The following is a 20,080-nucleotide window of genomic DNA, read 5'->3' as shown; positions in this document are numbered from 1 at the left end:
ACACTGCTTTGTGATACCGGAAGAATCAATGTGATAAGATAGAGAAATCACAGAGAAATGGAGCAAACCCAGACAACCCCTTGCTGACTTCAAATGCGTTCGCTTTGAGGCAGGGACTTGTCTCTACAAAAAGGAGGGTGGAAGCTGACGCTAACCTTTTGGGCACATTCGGTGAATGGCAAACGGGCGCAGGGCTGCAGACCGTCTTAGGCTAAAAGATTTGATGTTGAAATGATCAAAGAGCCTCTGAGAATGGGGCGCATGTAGGGAGTTAATGAAAGCAAGATGGTCCAATTATGGCACTTCATTAATAACAAAGGCCTGTATGGAGAAGGAGCCATGTCCTCAGTTAACCCCAAACAACGAGGACTTTTTTTTTCTCCTGATAACCCAATACTCCTGTGTTTTCCCATCAGCCAGTGTTAAGGCAACAGAAGCAGAACTGGAGATGGCCAGATCACAGTGTGATGTTCATTACCATGATCTCCGAGTTTCTTAATTATAATTGTATTAGGGGGCATATAATTGTATGCTAAGGAGACTCAGCCCTTGAGTTACACTCTTTTCGAGGGTTTGGTGCACTGGGAGACGGGAGGTGGCTGTAGTTTCGACACATGGGCTGAAGTCAGAGCATCTGGATTCCAGCCCTGTATTTACTCCGCTGCAGCTGTGAAATTTGGGGCAACTTGCTTAACTTCTCTGTTTGTGTTTCATCGTGAGTACATCAGGGTTGCTGTCAAGGTTAATGAGATGGTTTGGAAGTCATTTTTCATGCTGAGCCTGGCGCCTCGAAAGTGCTTGAGAAAATGAGCTGCTTTGTTAGTGTCGGTATTTATTTGATGCTAGAGCACCTCAAGGCAGACATCGTTAGCCCCATGTTACAGAACGGGCATCCGAGGCCCGGAGAGGAGGCCCAGATGGCCCTTCCCCAGCTCCCATGGCCGCTCCTCGGGCAGTTGGTCCTGAGCCTTCCCAGGCAGCCTCTCCAGAGCCTCTTCCCCCTTTCACTGTCCTCTCCCCTTGCAAGTCCTCAGCATCCAGCTCAGTGCAGAGCAGAGGTGCCTGCACCATGGACAGTGATGGGGCAGGGGGCAAGAAAGGACTGTAAGCTCCTGGTCTGTGTTCTTTATGTCAGTGTCCCCAGGGCTGGCACACAGTTGGTGTTCAATAAATGCTTGTTGAATGACTAACTGAATGTGAGATCAAGGCTGAAGCAGAAATAATAACTGTACTTGGTCATAGCTCAGCAAGTACACTTCGTATTTCTGCTCCAGCCTTGATCAGAGAGGGTCAGTAATTTGCTTAATGTTCCACAGCAGGTAAGTAGAGGAGTCAGGATTTGAACCCAGGTTTCAATTCCTCCAAAGCCTATATTTGTATTTGCCACAGTGCGTGGCTTTGGACATTTCCCCAGTGGGTAGATCACTCACCAGGCAAAATTTACTGGCAAAGAGTTGGCTTGTTATTAATAATAAAACTGCATAAGAGTTATTATTCAACATTCACCATCCATCCAAAAGATATTGTTAAGTGCCTGCTGAGTGCCAGATCCCATGGCATGAAGCCCTGAAATTCTTGATCTCTGTCCTTGGGCTATGTTTACAAATTAAAGATTCTAGAACTTCGGAGCTGGAAGGAACCACTGGGATTACCTAGTCCAATTTGCTCATTATGCAGATGGAGAACATTGAGGTCTGCCGAAGGAAGTATCTTAGCCAACTTTATAGTAAGGATTGACCTAGAGTTCAGGTGCCTTGACTTCCAGCTCTTTCTGTTCGTAGATTCCCGAGTGATCCGTGAATTCCTCCCCCTTTCGAGACCTTAAAATATAACTGAGAAGGTTAAAATCCTCTTGGCAAACACTCCGATCTCATCTCCCTTTTCAGAGGTATTAACCATCTTCAGCTGGGTGTGCATCCTTCCGTGTCTTTCTCTGTATATTTCGAAACACATATATTCTTGTGGTAAATACATAAGGTATTTGCAGGCTTTTTAAAACCGTAAGTGATAGATTGCTGTATTATGTATATCATGCTATATATAAATTCTTACACTGTGCTTCTTTCCCTCAACCGTAGACTCTGGCAGCCTTTTCTTAGCAGTACACCAAGCCTATCACATTCTTTTGAATTTCTGTAAAATATCTTGAAGTTCTGCCATGGTTCATTAACTGTAGTCTTCTCCTCTAACTCTTAGTTGACTCCAGGTATTTGCTATTAACCCATAAGGCTTCAAACAACACACATCATTGTGCACGTGGGCAAATGGTTCCCTGGGTCAAAGGGCATTTGTGTGTGAAACTTGACTGGATACTAGCAGGCCTTCCCAATGTACCTTCTGTACCATAGTAGACAATGAGACTCCTGTATCCTCCTGCCAGTATTACCTGGCCCATCACGGAGCTCAAGGGACAAGTCTCATGGATGTTTCCAATTTGACTGAGAAAGGTCACTCTAAAAACAGGACAGGGAGAAAGCAGTCTTCTGCCAAAAAACTAAAAAGCATTCTCTGTATTATTTATAAGGGGATGTCAACTCCAGAGAAATATAGCTAAAGCCTTTATGATTTATTGCCCAGGAGTTATGCAGCTGCTGCTGATAAATGCAAGAGCTTCTGGAGAGGGAGACACTATATTACCCTGTAGCCCCCAGAGTGGGACTTTATGGATTTGGTGGCAGCAGCCACATTTGGCTCGGGGGTGTCTCTTAATGTTTGGCTACAGGTGGTGTCAGGGCTGTTCAGGGGCTGACATCTCACCTGGGCCCCTGCTGTGCCCCTGGCCTCCCCTTCCTGCCCTCCAGGGCCCTTGCCCTGCTAGACAGTGTGAAAGGGGCTCTACTTCCTCCTTGTCCTCACAGCACATCAGCTTCCCAAGGAGGGTCCAAGCCCCATGTCCCTGTGGACCCCTATCCTCATGCCCAACAGAGGATCACTCACAGTTCTGCAGGGTCCATGCGCTGACAGGCGTTAATTGACCCAACTGTGCAGATTCCTAATGTCTTGTCACCAAGCAGTCGCTTCTCTCATTTTCCTGGACAGTTATCCACACCATTCTGACTTTCCTCCAGCCCCTACCCCTCACTCTAAGGAGACACGCTAAACTCCCCTTTCATTCAGTGGAAAATAATAATGGCCTCAACTTCTATGATGTCTGCAAACTCATCTCCATCTGCCCCCACCTTCCCTCTGGTCTCAGAAGACGGGATCCGGTCCTGTCCGAGGCTAATTCGGGTCCACTCCCTCCTGCCCTGCAGCGCAGCAACCCATCCAGGGTCCCCTCTCTTGGTTGCTTGATTCCCCCATTCCAGTTGTTCTTCCTCACAGGTTATAAACGCCTGCAGGTCCCCCCACATCCTAAGTATATCCTCACGGGGTAGATAAAATAATCAGAACAAATGGTCTCCATCAAGAGGAAGGTTGAATTATAGAAGGAAACAAGACCCAGCAGACAGGAAATGAAGGGGGAGGGGCGGAGAGCAGAGGACAGGGAAGTGGGGATGGGGAGAGGAGGGAAGAAGAAGAAGGGGAGAGGAGAGGGAGAAAGCAAAAACATATTAGAGTGTTTGTGGTCCCCATTTGGCAGCCTTGGGAAGGCCAAATACAATGATGTGTCTCCTGGTCAGGGGCTACATTCACCCCTGCATTTCCAACACCGGGCCGTCACTACATAAATTAGTGACGTTGGGACTTGAATTTATTACCAAGCAGGGCTCTCCGCTGTTGTTGTTGGACGTGGACCATATTGCAGTGTGAGCGTGGAGATTATTGTATAAATTATTCTCACTCACATAATCATCGTGATTTTAATTACTGTGTAATCTTCGCTAATTACTGTTGTATGTATCATTTGCTTTGGTTCCGATGTAACACAACTGCTTTTCCTTTGCCTAAAAAATGGCATTATAACGTTTTCTTTTTCTGGGGAAAAATTGCTTTCTGTAAACATTCACAGCCTCGTACTCTTGGCTTGTGGTTCTTAGTTTAAAAGAAATTGATTTAGATACCACCACCACCCCCTCTGAGCCCCCCTGTTGATTTTTATTTGGATAAGGCTGGCATGAATTAATAAAAAGATCTAAATTATAGGGTATTGTTTTTAAAATAAAGTTGTATTACTTTCAAGGAAAGGCAATTACTTCTACAGAAGTGGAAGCCAAGGATGGGTCACGTGAAGCCTGCTTAAATGATTAGATGTGTCTTCTTTGTAATTAGTTCATTAATTATGTAAATATGCATGGATGGTACTTAGCTTTAAAAACAGCTTGTTCTCAAAGTAGGTTAAGCATCCACGCTAATCTTATTGCAATAGTACATTTATTTACTGGTCTATGCATTCTTAGAACCGGAGCCCAGGCTCATTTTAACTCGTCCTGAATGTACTTAATGAAAGGGCCTCTCATGAATATCATTTTCCGTCTTCTGAGGACAAAAGGATTCTTTTCAGTTTTCTCAGTATTAGGAAGATTAGTGGAAAAGATGGTACAACTGAGTGTGTGGAACTGTTCAATGCAAACACATCCATCTTGGACCCAAGGACTGAGCAAGTAAAGCCAGTCAGTCTCTGCCCAAGATTCACCCCTAGAGCCCACATCCCTCTTGGGTTGGTCGGGTTTCCAGGAAGAGAGGGCTGGTTCCTGTCTTGGATGGTAGATCTGTGGTTCTCTCAGGAATTTGGGGGCTCAACTAAGTTAACCACAAGTTTGTGTGAAACCATTTAGATGAATCCTGGAGGGTTCAAAACACCGTTTCAGCATCCGTGGTGCTCTCATTGAGCTTCTTAGTGAAACGTGCACACGTCATATGCATTTGATTTTTATATACATACAGGAAGGTACATCCTCGTGAAATTTTCAAAAATTAGGCAAGCCTATGTAATTACTACCTGAATCAAAATCAGACCATTCCTAGTCATGCCCGCTTCCTTCCTCACAGGTAGCCACCATCCTGACTTCTAACACTGTTAATCAGATATGCCTATTTTTGAGCTCTGGACACATGGGAGCAACCAGTAGTACTCTTTGGTGTCTGGCTTCTTCCTTTCAATGTTATGTTTGTGAGATTCATCCACAATGTGGCACGGAACAGCAATTCGCTTCTTTTCTTTGCTCTGTAGTCCATAGCAGTGGTTCTCAACGTGGGGGCAATTTTTCATGCCCCCCTTCCTGCCAGGGGACAGTTGGTTATGTCTGGAGACATTTGGGGTTGTCAGAATGGAGGGAGAGAGTTTCTACTGGCATCTGGTGTGTAGAAGCCCAGGATACAGCTATGTATCCTGCAACGCACAGGCCAGGCCACAGAAAAGTTTTCCGGTTCGGATGTCAGTCATGCCACCATTGAGAAGCCCTGTTCTGTAATAGCCTATCAGGTGAGCATGAAATAATATTCGTGTGTTCTGTTATTAATAGATGCTTAGGTTGTTTCCAGTTCGGCACTACTACGACTAGTACCACTGTGATCGGTCTTGCCCACATCTGTTTTGGCACACATTTACGGCTTTCTTTTGGAGTGAACCCCAGGAGTAAAGTTTCTGGGTCATAGATGTGTTTTCAGCTTCAGTAAATGTTGTCAAAACGGCTGTGCCAATTTACATTGCTACCAGCAGTGAAAGAGTTCCCGTTGTTCTGCGTCCTTGCCAACACTTGGATTTGTCATCTAAATTTTTTTTAGCTGTTCTAGTGGATATTAGTAGTTGTTCATTCTTGAGCTGATTTTGATTTTAATTTGCATGTTCCTGATAACTAAACCTTTGTACTCGTTAGTGAAATGTTTGATGAAATATTTTCCTCATTATGTTTTTCTCTTGGGTTGTCTTTCTTTATTGATTTGTAGAAGTTCTTAATATATTATAGATACAGTTCCTCTCTCGAGTATGTGAATCTACTCCCATTCAGTGGCTTGCCCTTTTCTCTCACCAAATGGTTTATTTTGGCAAAGAGAAGTTTTTAATTTTAATGTAACCAAATTTAGAATTTGTTTCCTTTATGGTTGGCACTTGTAATATAATGTTGCAGAATTACTTGCCTGCTCCCAAATCATGCAACTATCCCCTATGTTTCCTTGTGAAAGTTGTGTTGATTTAACTTTTGTATAGAGATATACAGTCATTGGGAAGTGATATTTATTTATGGTGTGAGGTAGGGGTTAAGATGTGGATATCCGATTGGTTCGCATATGTATTTTAAAATAAATAATATTTCCACAGTTCACAACAGTATTACCTATAGACTCTATTCCATTTTATTACTTGTCTGTTCATGAACTGATTTAACATGGCCTTAATTAATGTAGCTTTAGATAGTAAGTCTTGATATCTGGATGTATATATTCCTTGGGTTAGTTCTTCTTTCTCAAGATCAGCAAGTGATCTTTTTTTAGGGAGAGCATTACACCATGCTGGGCTCACCACAGTGTCCTTCCCTCTTCCAGAATTTGGCCCTTTAAGTCCTGTCTGCTTTGGTGACTCTCCAAAGCCTTTAAATTTAAATTTAGCTTTTCTGGTTTTTCTAAGTGAGGATTTGGTCTGACACAGCTAGTCTATTACATCGGAAAGCTGAAGGCTAAGCTGGACATTTTTACTCCCTTTGCTGCATAGACACGTCTTCCGTAGTTTCTATGCCCCAGAAGATGTGAACGTTCGCTTGTATTTCCTCTCAGCCACAGCTGGGCGAATCTACTCCCTGGCCTGGGGGTTAGGCTTCCTAAGTACGAGGGCTGTTCGTCTCTGTGTGGACAGCATCTGGCGTCAGGGCACTCAGTAAGCGATGCTGGGTGGATGTAAAGAAGGATGGATGATTGGATGGGTGGATGATTTCCATTGATTGAAAACTGCATTTTCTTGAGGAACTGGGTGCCTTTACGAATAAGTCTGAGATTTTATGTGGCTATAGCTATTAAACCACATTCAGCCAGGCAATGACTGTGTATGGAAAATGTAAGAATACATTGAAAATAGGTTGAGCCCAAGTTGAACCTCCAATCCAATTAAAGATTTTAATTACTTCACATGCCCCGTTTGTTCTTTCAAAACATTGTAGAAATTATATCAGGAAGTTAACGGCTGAAATTTTAGAGCTAGTGCTTTTCCCTGCTCATCGGCATGTGAGCTGGGAAATTCTCTTCATGTCTGTTTTTCCCGACGTTGAATGAGAGGTTCAGACTAGATGAGGTTCCAGCTCCCTCTCAATTCTGATATTCTAGAAGTTTACAAAATTCTGTAGAAACAAGACCAGTCTCTTAGTTTGAGTTTGGACGTAGGAGGACTTCACTCGTCTATATTGTGTACTGGAAGTTGGTTTTGAATCTATTTTAAGCCCAGTGAAGAAGCATTGGCTGGCTGTGAAGTAGGGCTTTCGGGGTCTGGACGAAGCCTTTTGTTCATTCTTCCTGCATTTCCACACCCCTCTTGTTTCCGCTGCTCCATTCCTTTATTTTCTTATCTCCATCAACTCCCCATGAAGCATGGTCCAGATGCTGGGTGCTCGTAAAAGAAAAATACAGTCTAATGCAGAGCTGACAGTCTTGTTGGGAGATGCGAGTAAGTAAACAGGCGATTATAATACAGGGCAAAGGGGAAGCAGAGGGGGCTGTGGACAGAGGAGACCCCTAACCCTTCCTGGGAGGTGGGGGAAGGCTTTCTGGAGGAGGCAACAGTTGCGTGAGGAAAAGTGTTTGCTTTTTAAACAATACGTAGAGCAGTGGTTTCTCAGAATCACCTGTAACATGTCACTTCCTTCTCGTTTCCCTCCCTCTTCCTTTCTTCTTATTTATTATTTCTAACAATGAAGGTGTCTGGGCACCATCAACTCCACCTTAATTTGACAATGACTAATGACTTTTCACATTTACTTCATTTCTATCTTTACCTCCTTGTCTATTCCTTTATACATCTAGACACATTTTTATGCTTAACACCATGAGAGTAACGTGAAAATGTCCTGACAGTTCTCTATAAATAACTCCGTATCTTGCTCCTAAGAAGAAGGACTTTCTTAACTATTGTACCATCACACTGAGGAAAATGAGCAAATCCATAATATTGTCCACGATCCCAACATTCATATTACCCCATTCATCCTAAAATTGTATCATTGTATTTTTCAAAAGGAAGGATCCTCTGAAGAATACACATTGCATATGGTTGTTTTGTTTCTTTGGTCTCTTCCTTTGTTAAAAAAATAGAATTTTTTTTTTGAAAAGTTTTAGACTTATGGAAAAATTGAGCAGCAAGTATAGAAAGCATCCATATACCCCCTGCCTCCTACACACAGTTTTCCTATCGCTAACACCCTGTATTTGTCTTAGTCTCTTTTAAGTTAGAATGCCCCCGTAGCCTCCCCCTCCCCCGTTGAGACAGACTTTTTTGAGCGGGGGAGGGGTTGGGGGGGTGCAGGATAGCTCCAGGTCTCGTTCTGATGGAGCCCTGCTCCAAATCTCCCTGTCCTGGGACCTGGGGACCAGGAGGAAGATGCGGACAAGGACAGGGCAAATTCTGCCGACCTGCGGCTGGTGTTCTCTGAGGGCAGGTCCCTGGATTCGTTTTTCTGAAGTGTCCAGAGCTCCGTACCCGCTTAGCACTCAAGAGAATAGCAAGGAAGGCTTGAGAGTTATTTTGTGTCCGGAAAACATCCTATTATCTGGAAAAGAGGATATTTAGAGAGTCTGTTTTCTGACTCGGGTCTCTGCCACCTTGCGGCCAGGCATGACCAGGCTGAGGAACTAGCTGGGAGCTGCTGGTTCCAGCTTGCAGCTCCCTTGGCCAGCCCATGCATGGCTTCCTCCTTGTCTCAGGTCTTCCCTTCCGGCGGGCGGGTGGCCTTTCCAAATCTTGTTTCCCTGCCTCTGAAAGTTAGTATCTGCCCGGGCTTGCTTTGCAGATTGAATAGGCCAACAACTGGTAGGAGGACTCTCCTCCCACTCCCGTTCAGAGTGCCTTCTTTGACCCCTCACCACCGCCCAAATTCTGCCCTCCTCAAAAACTTGACTCCCCTGCCGCTGCCGGGAAGGCTGTGCACGCCCGCTCTGCTCTGGCTCTCCTTTGCCAGCACCCTGCTGTGCTTGCCGCCCGGCTCACAGTTTACCTAGAGCTTCCTGCACCGCTGATTCTTCTTCCTGGGCGTACCCTGCCTCCACACCCACGCTGTGCTCTCCAGGAGGGGCAGGCAGCCCGGCTTCCTGCTATGAGCTTAGCCTCGCCTTGTGTCTAGTCTGAGGGGCCGAGATGAGAGCCTCCGCTCCTTCCTTAGCAAGCCCACTTGCCTCTGTTTTCCCGGTTTTCTCATCTGTGAAGTGGGATAATAAGGGTCAGTGGAGCCGAGTGGTTAGGAGGCATGGATCCCCGAGGTAGACTCCTTGGATGAAGTCCACCTTTTCCCATTTATCACATGACAAATTACTTACCTTTCTGAGGCTCCTTGTGAACTGGGAAGATCACAGTACCATCTGCTTTTAGAGGACTGACGGGAGACAAAATTGAGCAATACCAGCAAAGCCTCAAGGCACCGTGTACGGCGGCTGTTACTCTGCAGAATTCACCTGCATGCTGTAGGGGCTTAATAGACGTCTCGGGTTCTCTGCGCATCACGCGTGGTTTCGGGCACCATGTCAAGTTTAATTACAGACGATCAGTTGTTATGTTGGACACGGTTACAAAGCCTTCAGGCCATCCTGAAAGGACATCTGGTTTCCCATCCCAGGCCTCGCCAGGATGAAAGAACATCAATACATTTTTAATTTCCTCTTTAATTTCAGGGTGCGGATGAAGCATGGGGTGACAGCATGCCTTTGGGGATGATTCATGGTGTCATTAAAACCCTCCTCGAGTTGCCTGTAGCTCCAGTCGGTCCCGGCTCTGCCCAGACTCTCCCACCTGGAAATGGTGGGGTTTTTTTTTTTTTTTTTGCTGTGTGATTAGATCTCATGCCAGTGAGTTCAGCTTCTCCTTGACTTGGACCTCACTCTTTTTGTTCACCGTCTCAGTGGATGTGGGGAAGAGTACACGTGCAGATGTGAGTTCAGCTGGCTGAGGTTTCTACCCAGCTTTCTACCTGGAGCACGTGGGATGTCAGGGAAGGACAAAGCATAAGCTTCAGATGTGGGCGACCACGGTTCAAATCCAGGCCCTGCCACTTAGCATTGTGACCTTGAGCACATGGCATCTCACCAGGGAGCCTCGGTTTCCTCATCTGCAGGATGGGGTGATGGTCTGAGCCTGAAGAGATGGTGTGCATAAAACACGTGTCACATAGGTGCGTTTTTATGCTTTACTTAATATCCACGGAGCACCTACTACTGTGATGGACACAGGCGCTAGGCCGCGGTGACGCATTCCCAGGACGGCCTGGCAGGGAAAGGGGTGTGGTCCAGACAGGAGAGTTGATTCATTTTGAGGCTGAACCGACAGCGTTGATATCCGCACTCTTCCTGTTCTGCTCGAGCAGGATCGTATGTGAGAATTGCTTATTCTCCAACACCTGCCCTTCCAGGGCCTTCTCTAGGCCTGAGGGAAGGGGTCATAAAGTAAACACTCAGACAAGCATTAAGATTTTTAAATAATACAGGGTGGGGCAGAGGTCGGTTTACAGCTCTTCATACGGAAAATAAGGCAATAATTCACTCTGTTTTGCGTACTCACAACTGTAAACCTACTTTTGCCCCACCCTGTATTTCTTAGTAGTAATGTTTTGAGATGAATAGATACAACAGGTAAACTTAACTGCACCAGCCTTGGCCTCCTGCGAAGCGCTGGGGTTTCGGCAGAGATGTCCTAGATGTCGCTCTGGCGACTGACCACACCTGTCACACACGCCGTCTCTGCCTCCTCACACAGCCCCATGGGATAGGCCTGAGCCTTCCCGCCCTTACGGCTGAGCGAGTCCAGGCTCCACCAGATGCCTGGCTGGGAAGGGACAGAGCCAGATTATGAACCCCGGCCTGTCTGCTTCTGGAGCTCGCCGTCCTAGCCCTGCGGGGTAGAAAGAGTGGCCACTCCGGTAAATCTGGGTGTTCGCAGCCTGATTTTCCCAATAAGCCTTCAGCAGTTTAAGCCACCGATACCTCTAGAGAATTTTCATATATATTCTCTTGTTCATCAATTCACTTCTAAACATCTACAGGATACCTAGTATGTGGCAGACACCGGAGCTTCACTCACTCATCCAACACGTATGTATTGAGTACCTACTATGTGCCAGAGGGCTCAAGATTCATTCACTCATTCCACACGTTTGCTAAGAACATACTATGGCACTTCACTCATTTGTTCAACACATGTTTGTTAAGTACTTACTATGTGCAGAGAGCTCAGGAGTCACTCATTTTTCAATCCAGGTTTATTGAGCACCTACTATGTGCCAGAACGCTGTTCTAGGCACCTGTGTATAGGCACCCTTCCCTCCTGGAGTTCAAATATCCACACATTGCCAGGTAGGTTTCTTCTATCTTGCAGCTAAGGAAATTGAGGCCGAGAGAAGTGAGTTGACTCCCAAGGTCACATGGCTTATAAATGGCAGGAGCAGCCTAGGCCAAGTGACAGGTGTTATATGGACAAGGAAGTTTTGTTAACCCTGAGTCACATCACAGGGCTCAGACGAAGTTTGCAGAGAACAGTGGTACTGGCTGTGGGGTCACCTAACCTGGGGTTGGAACCTGCCTTTGTCACTCTCACCTGGGTGCTTGTGGAGGTCACCTGCCTCAAGGTCATAACCCCTACCTCCAGAGTTGCCATAAAGATTGTAAGAGGGTGGGAGGCTCGTCAGCTTGTTCCCCCTCGTATCCGTGGTACCCAGCACAGTGCCTGGCACGCAGCAGATGCTCAGCCAGGGGTAGCTGTTGTGACGACTGTTCACTACCCGCTCCACTCAATTGTGGAGCAGCCCGGCACCACTGTGGCTGGGTCTCAGGGACGCCAGTGAGCTCCCTATCGTAGCAGGTATGCTACAAGGCTGCTCCAGTTTGTCTAGACTAAAGGACAGGCAGCAGAAGTTCCCAAGATGTTTCTGGAGTCTCTCATTAGAGAATCACAGTGCCTCGCCTGGCATTTGTCCACACCTGTCTCCCAGCAACTCAGAGAGCCTTCTATCCATCATCCCTCCCCTTGGCCAAGGCTCTGGGAGGCGGGCGCCGTGACATCTTGATTATCCACCAGCCATCCATCACACGAGATCAATGGAGGGGAGTTCCGTCTGTGCCAGGCTGTCCCGTGAGGACAGCTGAAAAAAATGAGTCTTTCCAGGCCCCTGACCGAAGATAGTATGTGTGTTTGAAATGTCCAAAGCTGCAACAGAAAGAGAGGACCATCCTGTCTCAGACAGCAGAACTGGGACCCTCACCCTGAAACCTGCAAGAGGACATCTGAATTCAGATGTAGTTCTGTGGTCTCCACACAGAAAGGAGTGGGAACAAGGAACTTTTTACTGTGAATGGTAAAGTAGACAGGAAATAGAAAAAGACATCTCAGAGATGTGGGTGGATTTCTGAATGGTAAACCCAGGAGGTAGCATTCAGCCAAGACTTCCTTGTTTCTTTCCTTCTCCTCCCTCCCTCCCACACTCTTCCTTCCTCCTCACTGCCCCCACACCCTCTCCTCTCCAGTCTCCCAGGAAACTGCACCGCTTGGCTTGTGTTTCTGTTTCAAGCCCACCAGCTGGGGCTATGAAGGCACCAGACAACTCTTGCCAGATGGAACTCAGCCCACCCTACCCCAAGGCATCAGGCCCTTGTGCCCCTTGGCAGAGCTCAGCAATCACAATCTGGTGACAGCCAGGCAGGGGCCGGAGTGGCTGTGCTGGGACATTGGGACTTGCGCACCTTCTAGAAGGTGTTGCCCCTGCTGGGTGTCTGGGAAGGTGGTCGGACCTTCCCCATTCAGAGCGAAGGGTCCTTAAGGCTTGGGCTTAATGAGCCTGTGCCCTCTGCCCTGGACACTGGCACTCACAGGCTGGGGCCACCAGACCTCACTCATGAGCTGCTGATGGTTTGGCATGACCCCCCGCCTATCCCACCCTATCCCACCATTTGGTTGAAGATGAGGAAGGCAGATGCTCAGCAGCCAACCTGCACCCACCTGTGACTGTCCCTGTGTCCCTTGCCTTTGACCTTCACTTTCTTCCTCCTCCATCACCACTGGACTCCTTTCTCTTCCTCCATCCCTTCTCACTTCAGCTGCTCTCTTGCATGTCCTGCTTCCTCTTCTTCCCACTTCTCTTTGCCTCTGCGCCACTTTTCTCCTCCCACCCTCTTCCTCTTCCTTATAGACTTGGTTCCCAAGGTACACCTGCCCCAGTTTAATACCATCTACCCGCCCCAGCTGGTGTGGCTCAGTGGATTGGACATCGTCCCACAAACCAAAAGGTTGCCGGTTTGATTCTCAGTCAGGGCACATGCCTTGGTTGCAGGGCAGGTCCCCGGCTAGGGGCGTGTGAAAGGCAACTGATAGATGTTTCTTAAAAACAAAACAAAACAAACAAACAAACCCCATCTACCCTGCGCCAGCTCAGAAGACGCAGAAACAAGAGTTGACAAGATCTTGACAGAACCAGCTGGAGCTCTGTGATTCCCCACCTCCTTTCCTCTTGCCCAGTTTTCTCCTCCTGCTCCTGCTCCTCCTGTTTCTCCTCCTCCTCCAGCTCCTCCTCATGCTCCTGCTGCTCTTCCTCCTCCTCCTGCTCCTTTTCCTGTTCCCTCCTGCTCCTCCTCCTCCTGCTCCTGCTCCTCCTCCTGTTCCTCCTCCTCCTGCTCTCCCTGTAACCTTTTCCCCTCCTTTCTTCATGCCCTGTCTTGGCATCCACAGCCAGTGCTGGAGGTGGGCGCTGGGGTGAGTGGGATGGCAGAATCCCAGGCAATTCTGCGACAGGAGCCCTTGATGCCACCACCCCACGTGGCAGGCGATGGATGAGACTGAACACCCAAGACACATCCATCACACCCAGCTCCCTGCAGGGGCCCAGACAGGAAGGAAATGACTTCTGTCAGCTCTGCGGCAGCCCACTGCCCCTGGCAGCTCCAAGCTGTTTATTTAAAAAAAAGAAAGGAGTGAGAATGCCATCTCACCCTGTATTAGGGGAGCGATTCCAAAGCAATGATGTTGAAAAACATGGTTTCAGGTGATCCTCAAGGAGCCCTTCAGCTCCTCTCCCGGCCTGTGTCCAGCTGCAGCAGAGATGGAAGTTGATGACCAAGAAATGGGGAAGGCGGCAGCTGCTCCAGGCCAATTGTGTGGCTTTTGTTCTAGCCCATGGGGGCCTGCAAGGTCACCTGTCCATCCAATCTCTGCCCCTCTTGGAACTTCAGCTGAGGCTTTCGTTGAGTCCAGTGGTGGGCCAGGCTCAGGAGATTCAGAGATGAGTAGTAGTAGTGATGATTACCATGACCTGTTAATTACTCAGAGCCATTAATTATTGGTTATTAATTATGCATCATAACTGGTAACAATTATTGGAGGAGCAAGGTGCAGACACGGTGCCCAGGGCCTTTCTTGCATTCCCGTGACTCCCCCGTGGGGCCTGCGTGTTGCCTGGTGGGGGAATGGTGGAAGGAGTATTCAAGGAAACAGCAGAGGCAACACCCAGGGGCTGGAGGGGCGTGGCCTGCCCTGGGGGCTGGTGTGGGTGGAGGAACTGAGCAGGAGGGCAGCTAGAGGCAGGAAGTTGGGAAGGGAGCAGGGAACCTGACCCTGCAGAAGGACTGAGGATGGTGAGGGGTGTGGGTGATGGAGGTGGCTCATCTACACCCTGACCTTGACCCTGTGTCTCCCCACCAACCCCACACCATGCCGTTGACCCTCCACCTAGCTGACCTTGGGAATAAGAAGAGGCAGATGAGCAGACCCAGCTCTGTGGCTGTCACTCATGGAACCCTTTAACAGAACATCAGTGCCATGGCGTCCTCCCATAGGTCCTGGGTTGCAGGGGCTCCCGCCAGCCTCAGAAGAAAGAGGCACATCAGGTGGTTGAAGCTCTGACCTCGGGAGCTCAGGAGACAGTGTCTAGGTCTCTACCCCTGTCCTCAGAAAGGACCCCGATCCCCTACCCTGTCCCTCCTTTCCCCTCTGGGCATTGCCTCCAGGGGCCATTGGCTTGGCCACCTCCCCAGACTCAGAAGCCTTCTGGGTCATTGCCCTGTCATCTGTGATCACGGGGTGGGAATGGTGACATCAAACTGGTGAGTGGGAAACCTTCCTCAGAACCTTGCCCAGGATGCCAACCCCCTTCACGAGCAGCGGGCTGACGTCCGTGGTTACGGGGAGAGCAGCAACGTGGAGAGCGGGACAGTGACCGGAAGCCTGCATGCACGCTCCAGCCTCGTTCGGTCCCCAGCCCCTGCTTGGCCTGCTCCGCCCAGACTCTGGTGCTGGGCACCCCTCTTGCTTTTTGTGGATCATGACTTTGCTGCTGGGTGGGAACGGTGGTGTTTGTCTTAGCAGAAGGACCGATTGATTTCTCTTTATTAAAGGAATAGTTAGTAGATTCTAGTCTCTTCCTTTTCAGTGACACCCTTTATTTCACAGTCTAGGCCCCTCCTTCTCAGAAGGAAAGTGGCTTTGGCTCAGCGGCTGCAAAGAGACTCTGCATGGAAGCCAAGCCTGGTGTCATCCCAGAATGGAAGCCGTCTGCCCTCTCGTATTTGCTCGTGGTTTCGTGGGGATTTCATGTGAATCTTTTCCCTTTTGGAGGGACCATTTTTGCCCCTGCCCATGAAACAGGGGTGTCACAGAGCATCCCGTCGAAGTGCATATTGGGGTCATGGACCTCCAGAAGCCCTTCTGCTGGGACCGTCCTCTGGGCTTGTCCCTAAACAAATAATTAACCTCCTGCAGGTCCCCCTTGTGTCTTTAAGAAGGAAATGACTTATTTCACAGTAGGCTCTGGGATGGTGGGTCCCATCATGTCAGATATGATGCCTCATAAATCTAAGTCATTCGTCCTGGCTGCAGTTTTAATCTACTCGAATGTACTTAGCTGGGTTTAATTATAGACAGAAATTGCATTTCAGAGAGCAACAAGAAATCATTTACATGGCTTGAATTTGCACACTAAATCATACGGTGCATTTGAGAATGCAGTAGGGATGGCATTTTCAAAGAAAAAATAATATTAGTGCCTGTGCTTAGTGGCTCTCAACGGCAATTGCCCAAATTATAGGAATTGCACGATTTCTACCGACTGCGTCTTTCTTGTTGGCACAGGGCAAATGAGGAGGCCGGGGACGCCAAAAGGACCCAGCGGGCAGCTGTACTGAGCAGAGCCTGGGACGTCCCTAGCCCGACCGCAGGGGACAAGTCCCTTTCTCCCCTTTCCCGCCGCCGGCAAAGGTACTGCCATTTGGGGGATGGCGAAGAGTGTGACGCCCAGAGAAAGCCTGCGGAGAGGTTAGGAGCTATGGCTTCATCTCCATCTTCTCCGAGGACAGACACATCCCTGGTGTCTCGGGAAAAGCTGCCGAGTCCTTCAGCGGCCCTGTCTGAGTTCGTGGAAGGGCTCCGGAGGAAGAGGGCTCAGAGAAGCCAGGGGTCACCACTGGGCCTGGAGGACTGGCCCACTGTCCCCATCTACCAGACCACCGGGGCATCTACACTGAGGAGGGCCAGGGCGGGCAGTGACGAGGGCCACCTCTCACTGAGGTCTGGGGCAAAGTCCCTCCTAGAAACGGAGGACTCGGCTGGGGCATCAGCTGGTCTCCTGCGGTCCACCAGCCTGAAATGCATCTCTTCCCAGAACGGGGAGGGCAGCCCGCTGCTCCCCGAGAAGCTGAAGACCCGGTTCAGCTCATGCGAGTCTCTCTTAGAATCAGGGCCAGGCTCGGGGAGAAATCTGAGCTCCCCCACCACACCCAGGAGCACACTCCTGTCGCCCACACTGCGTCCTCGGAGGCGCTGTCTGGAGTCTTCACTGGACGACGCGGGCTGTCCAGACCTGGGGAAGGAGTCGCTCGTCTTCCAGAATCGCCAGTTTGCCCACCTAATGGGGGAACCACTGGGCAGCGACCCATTCAGCTGGAAACTCCCAAGCCTCAACTATGAACACAAGACCAAAGTGGATTTTGATGACTTCCTCCCGGCCATCCGGAAGCCCGAGACGTCTCGGTCCTTGGCCAGAGCGTCCAAAGGCGGGAGAGACAGTTCGCCGCACTCAAGCGCCCACTTGGAGACCGAAGGGGCCGGCCGGACCTTTCTCTCAGGGATCAAGACCATTTTGAAAAAGAGCCCGGAGTCCAAGGAGGACCCTGCTCACCTGTCTGACTCGTCCTCCTCGTCCAGCTCCATCGTATCCTTCAAGAGCGCCGACAGCATCAAGAGTCGACCAAGAATCCCACGGCCAGAGGGCGACGGCGGTGAGCGCATGTCCCCCAATAACAGAGAGCCAGGGACGGGTGGCAGAGACCAGGATGTGGAGAGCATAATGAAGAAATACCTCCAGAAGTAGGAACCGGCTCAGGTAAAGGTCACAGGCGGGAGGGGACGTCTCAGGGGAGTACGACCAGGCCTTGCACCCAGCCGGACGGCCTGGAGGACTTTTGTTCCTGCTCCTGCACTTAATGCTGGGCCTGATTTCTCCAGAGCATGAGGCTTTTAGAGGCTTTGGCTTAGCAGAAGCCCTCTGCCTGGTGCTTCCTGTTTCTCCACTCCTTAAAAGGCAGGCACATCAGAAAGCGAGAGGGTCCTGGGGACACTGCTAAAGAAGGTGCCAGACTTCGGGGACAGTGGAGACTATTGAAGAGTGCATTCGATGATACCCAGAGACTAATGGAGGCCCGGGGTGTGGGGAGGGCGGAGGGGGCCTGGGCAAAGGTCGCAGAGCAGCATGTGTGGGACAAGCAGCGCCTCTTTCTGCCTCCTCTCCTACTCCCAGTCCTAATCCCGGCACTTCAGTGGCAGAAAGGCAGGGAGAGGAATTGAGAGTGAATGATGGCTTCCTTTTACTGAGTATATACAGGGTCTGGCACAAATAACGCCCTTTTTTATTACAAAATCATAAGCATGTCATTCTGTAACATGACGCTATCACACTCAAGCCCACCACATGACAGTTTAGGTGAAATGTTCCCATTAAAACTACACATTATGACACCCATATTATTACCCTACCCACCTCACTCAAGCAGGCGTCACTTCTGCCGGACCCTGGGTGTCATCAGGTAGTCATTTCGTACCTACAAAAACCCCAGCAGGTGGCTGCTGGTATTTATTCCCATTGTACAGGCTGACAAACTAAGAATCAAGAAGGTTAAGCTACTTGTACCAAATCACCCAGGCAGGACTGGGACTCCAAACTCCAGAATCGCTCCTCTCATCTGTGATGATTTCCTTGGGTCCACATCGCAGGCATCTTCCTGAGTGAGCTCAGCCACACTGAGCACGCTGGATCTTGAAAGAGGTGGCCTCCGTGAACCCCCCCAGAGGAGGAAGACCTCACAATCATGTGACAAAAAGGGTGTTGGAACTCTCGGACTCCAACCTCACTGTTGAACGAGTGAGGGAGACCTGGGGATTAAGGTCTGTGAGCGAGGCTGCTCAACCCAGCCACCCCAACTCCCAGGTCATTGCTCTCCTCCCAGAGGCAGGGCTGGCCCTTGACATACCTCCAGGGTCATGTTCATACCTCAGGGCCCTGAGCATCTTCTTCATGGCCCCCTTAGGGCAGGATGGGTGGAGGAGGAGGAGGAGAAAGAACCAACCCCCAGGTTCAGACACAGTGCAAACCCACAGACCAATGATAGTCCACGGCCACAGTAATCTCCCCCTTATCAAATCTTGGAACTCACAGCTGCTCTGGGCTCCAGCTGCAGGTGGGCGCTCTGCGAAGGCCTGTCCTCAGCCCCCAGCCCTACCCCCAAAGGCATCCCAGACCAGAAAGGGCCCGGCATGCCCTCCACTGCTAGACACCTGCTGCTTGGAGGGGCACCATCAGCCCATCAAAAAGCCATTGCCCCTTCCGTGGAGACAGTCTCGGATGTTTCAGAGCAAATTAATTTGACTTTACATGGCCTTCTCTCTGCTCTCAATTACCAAGGAAAGATCTGATATTCATTTACATTATTATGCGCTCAGGGACAGAGAGCGCAGTTTCAAAGGCCAAGTAAAGGGCATGCGTCCATAAGGGGAGCAGCCCTTAGCGGAAGTTGACACAGAACATCTTGTCTCTGCCATTTCTTTTCAAACTCAAGCTCCCTCCCCCTACCCAGCAACGCTCACTGCGATAACAGGGCACCTGCCTGAACACAGACCTCTGCCCTGGCCTCCTGCCAGAGTCTCGGGCTAAACAGTGCAGCCCCTTCCCCATAACGCACATGCATTACAGGATGCAGAACTATACAAGCTCAGTTCTTCCCATCACTGGCCATGAGACTTGGGCAAGCGATGTGATTTTGTGAGCATCCATTCTCTGCTGGAAAGTGGAGATAACAATACCAACCATGTAAAGTTACGCCATGAGTTGTCTGGGAGTGCGAGAGGGCCTGAGGCCCGAGCCCGGCCCACAGTGCCCGCACCCAATGTCAGGGAAATTTTGGTCCTTCAGGAGCCCTGTCTCTGTCTCTCACCACCTGTTTCTTGCCTGCTGCCCACATGTCTTCATTCCTCTCAGGAGCATCTCTGCAGGAATGCTGCCTGGGAATATGGGCCGCTGGGGCCTCCCCCACTTCCTGTGTCCCATTTATCAGCTCTGACCTACGCTTGTTTCCAGCCTCCTGAGACACACTGCCTTCGAAGACTTCCCAACTCCACAGAGAGAGACCAGCCTGGCCTCCCCGGGGGCCCTCAGTCCCGATACAGCCAGCGTGGCCGCCCTCAGGAGACGAGAGGGGCCCAGCAGAGGCCTATCCCACAGGTGCAGGGCTCCCAGCGTGCTTGGTCTGCACAAAATAAAGTGTTGGCTCCTTGGCATCTGTGCCTTCTCTCTGCTCTGTCGTTCTGTTCCCTGGGACTCTGGAGGGTTGATGGGCTGCAGCTGGGGGTCGGAGGGTCCTGAGGAATGGCACCTAGACTCTGTGTAGTTTGGGGTGACATACTGTTATTTGTCTCCCTATATTTCTACATGCACTGTTCTTGCTCCTTCTCTTCATTTGGCCAGGTGGAATACAATTGTCA

General features: G+C 49.6%; 1 protein-coding gene across 1 annotated transcript in view; it reads left to right on the top strand.

Annotated features, from left to right (window-relative positions):
- MYO18B (myosin XVIIIB) overlaps positions 1 to 19,867 on the top strand; it is a 219,972-nt gene extending 200,105 nt beyond the window's left edge. Inside the window, exons 43-44 of the mRNA XM_053928945.1 lie at positions 16,181 to 17,429; positions 19,677 to 19,867. Of these exons, the coding sequence (XP_053784920.1) occupies positions 16,181 to 17,417 (1,237 nt within the window). The 3' untranslated portion in view covers positions 17,418 to 17,429; positions 19,677 to 19,867. The remainder of the gene's footprint in view (positions 1 to 16,180; positions 17,430 to 19,676) is intronic.
- The last annotated feature ends 213 nt before the right edge of the window (positions 19,868 to 20,080 follow it).

This window comes from Desmodus rotundus, chromosome 7 (assembly GCF_022682495.2).
Source record: "Desmodus rotundus isolate HL8 chromosome 7, HLdesRot8A.1, whole genome shotgun sequence".
Taxonomy (NCBI): domain Eukaryota; kingdom Metazoa; phylum Chordata; class Mammalia; order Chiroptera; family Phyllostomidae; genus Desmodus; species Desmodus rotundus.
The sequence above is the reverse complement of the archived record's forward strand: the minus strand, read 5'-3'. Positions and strand labels throughout refer to the sequence as shown.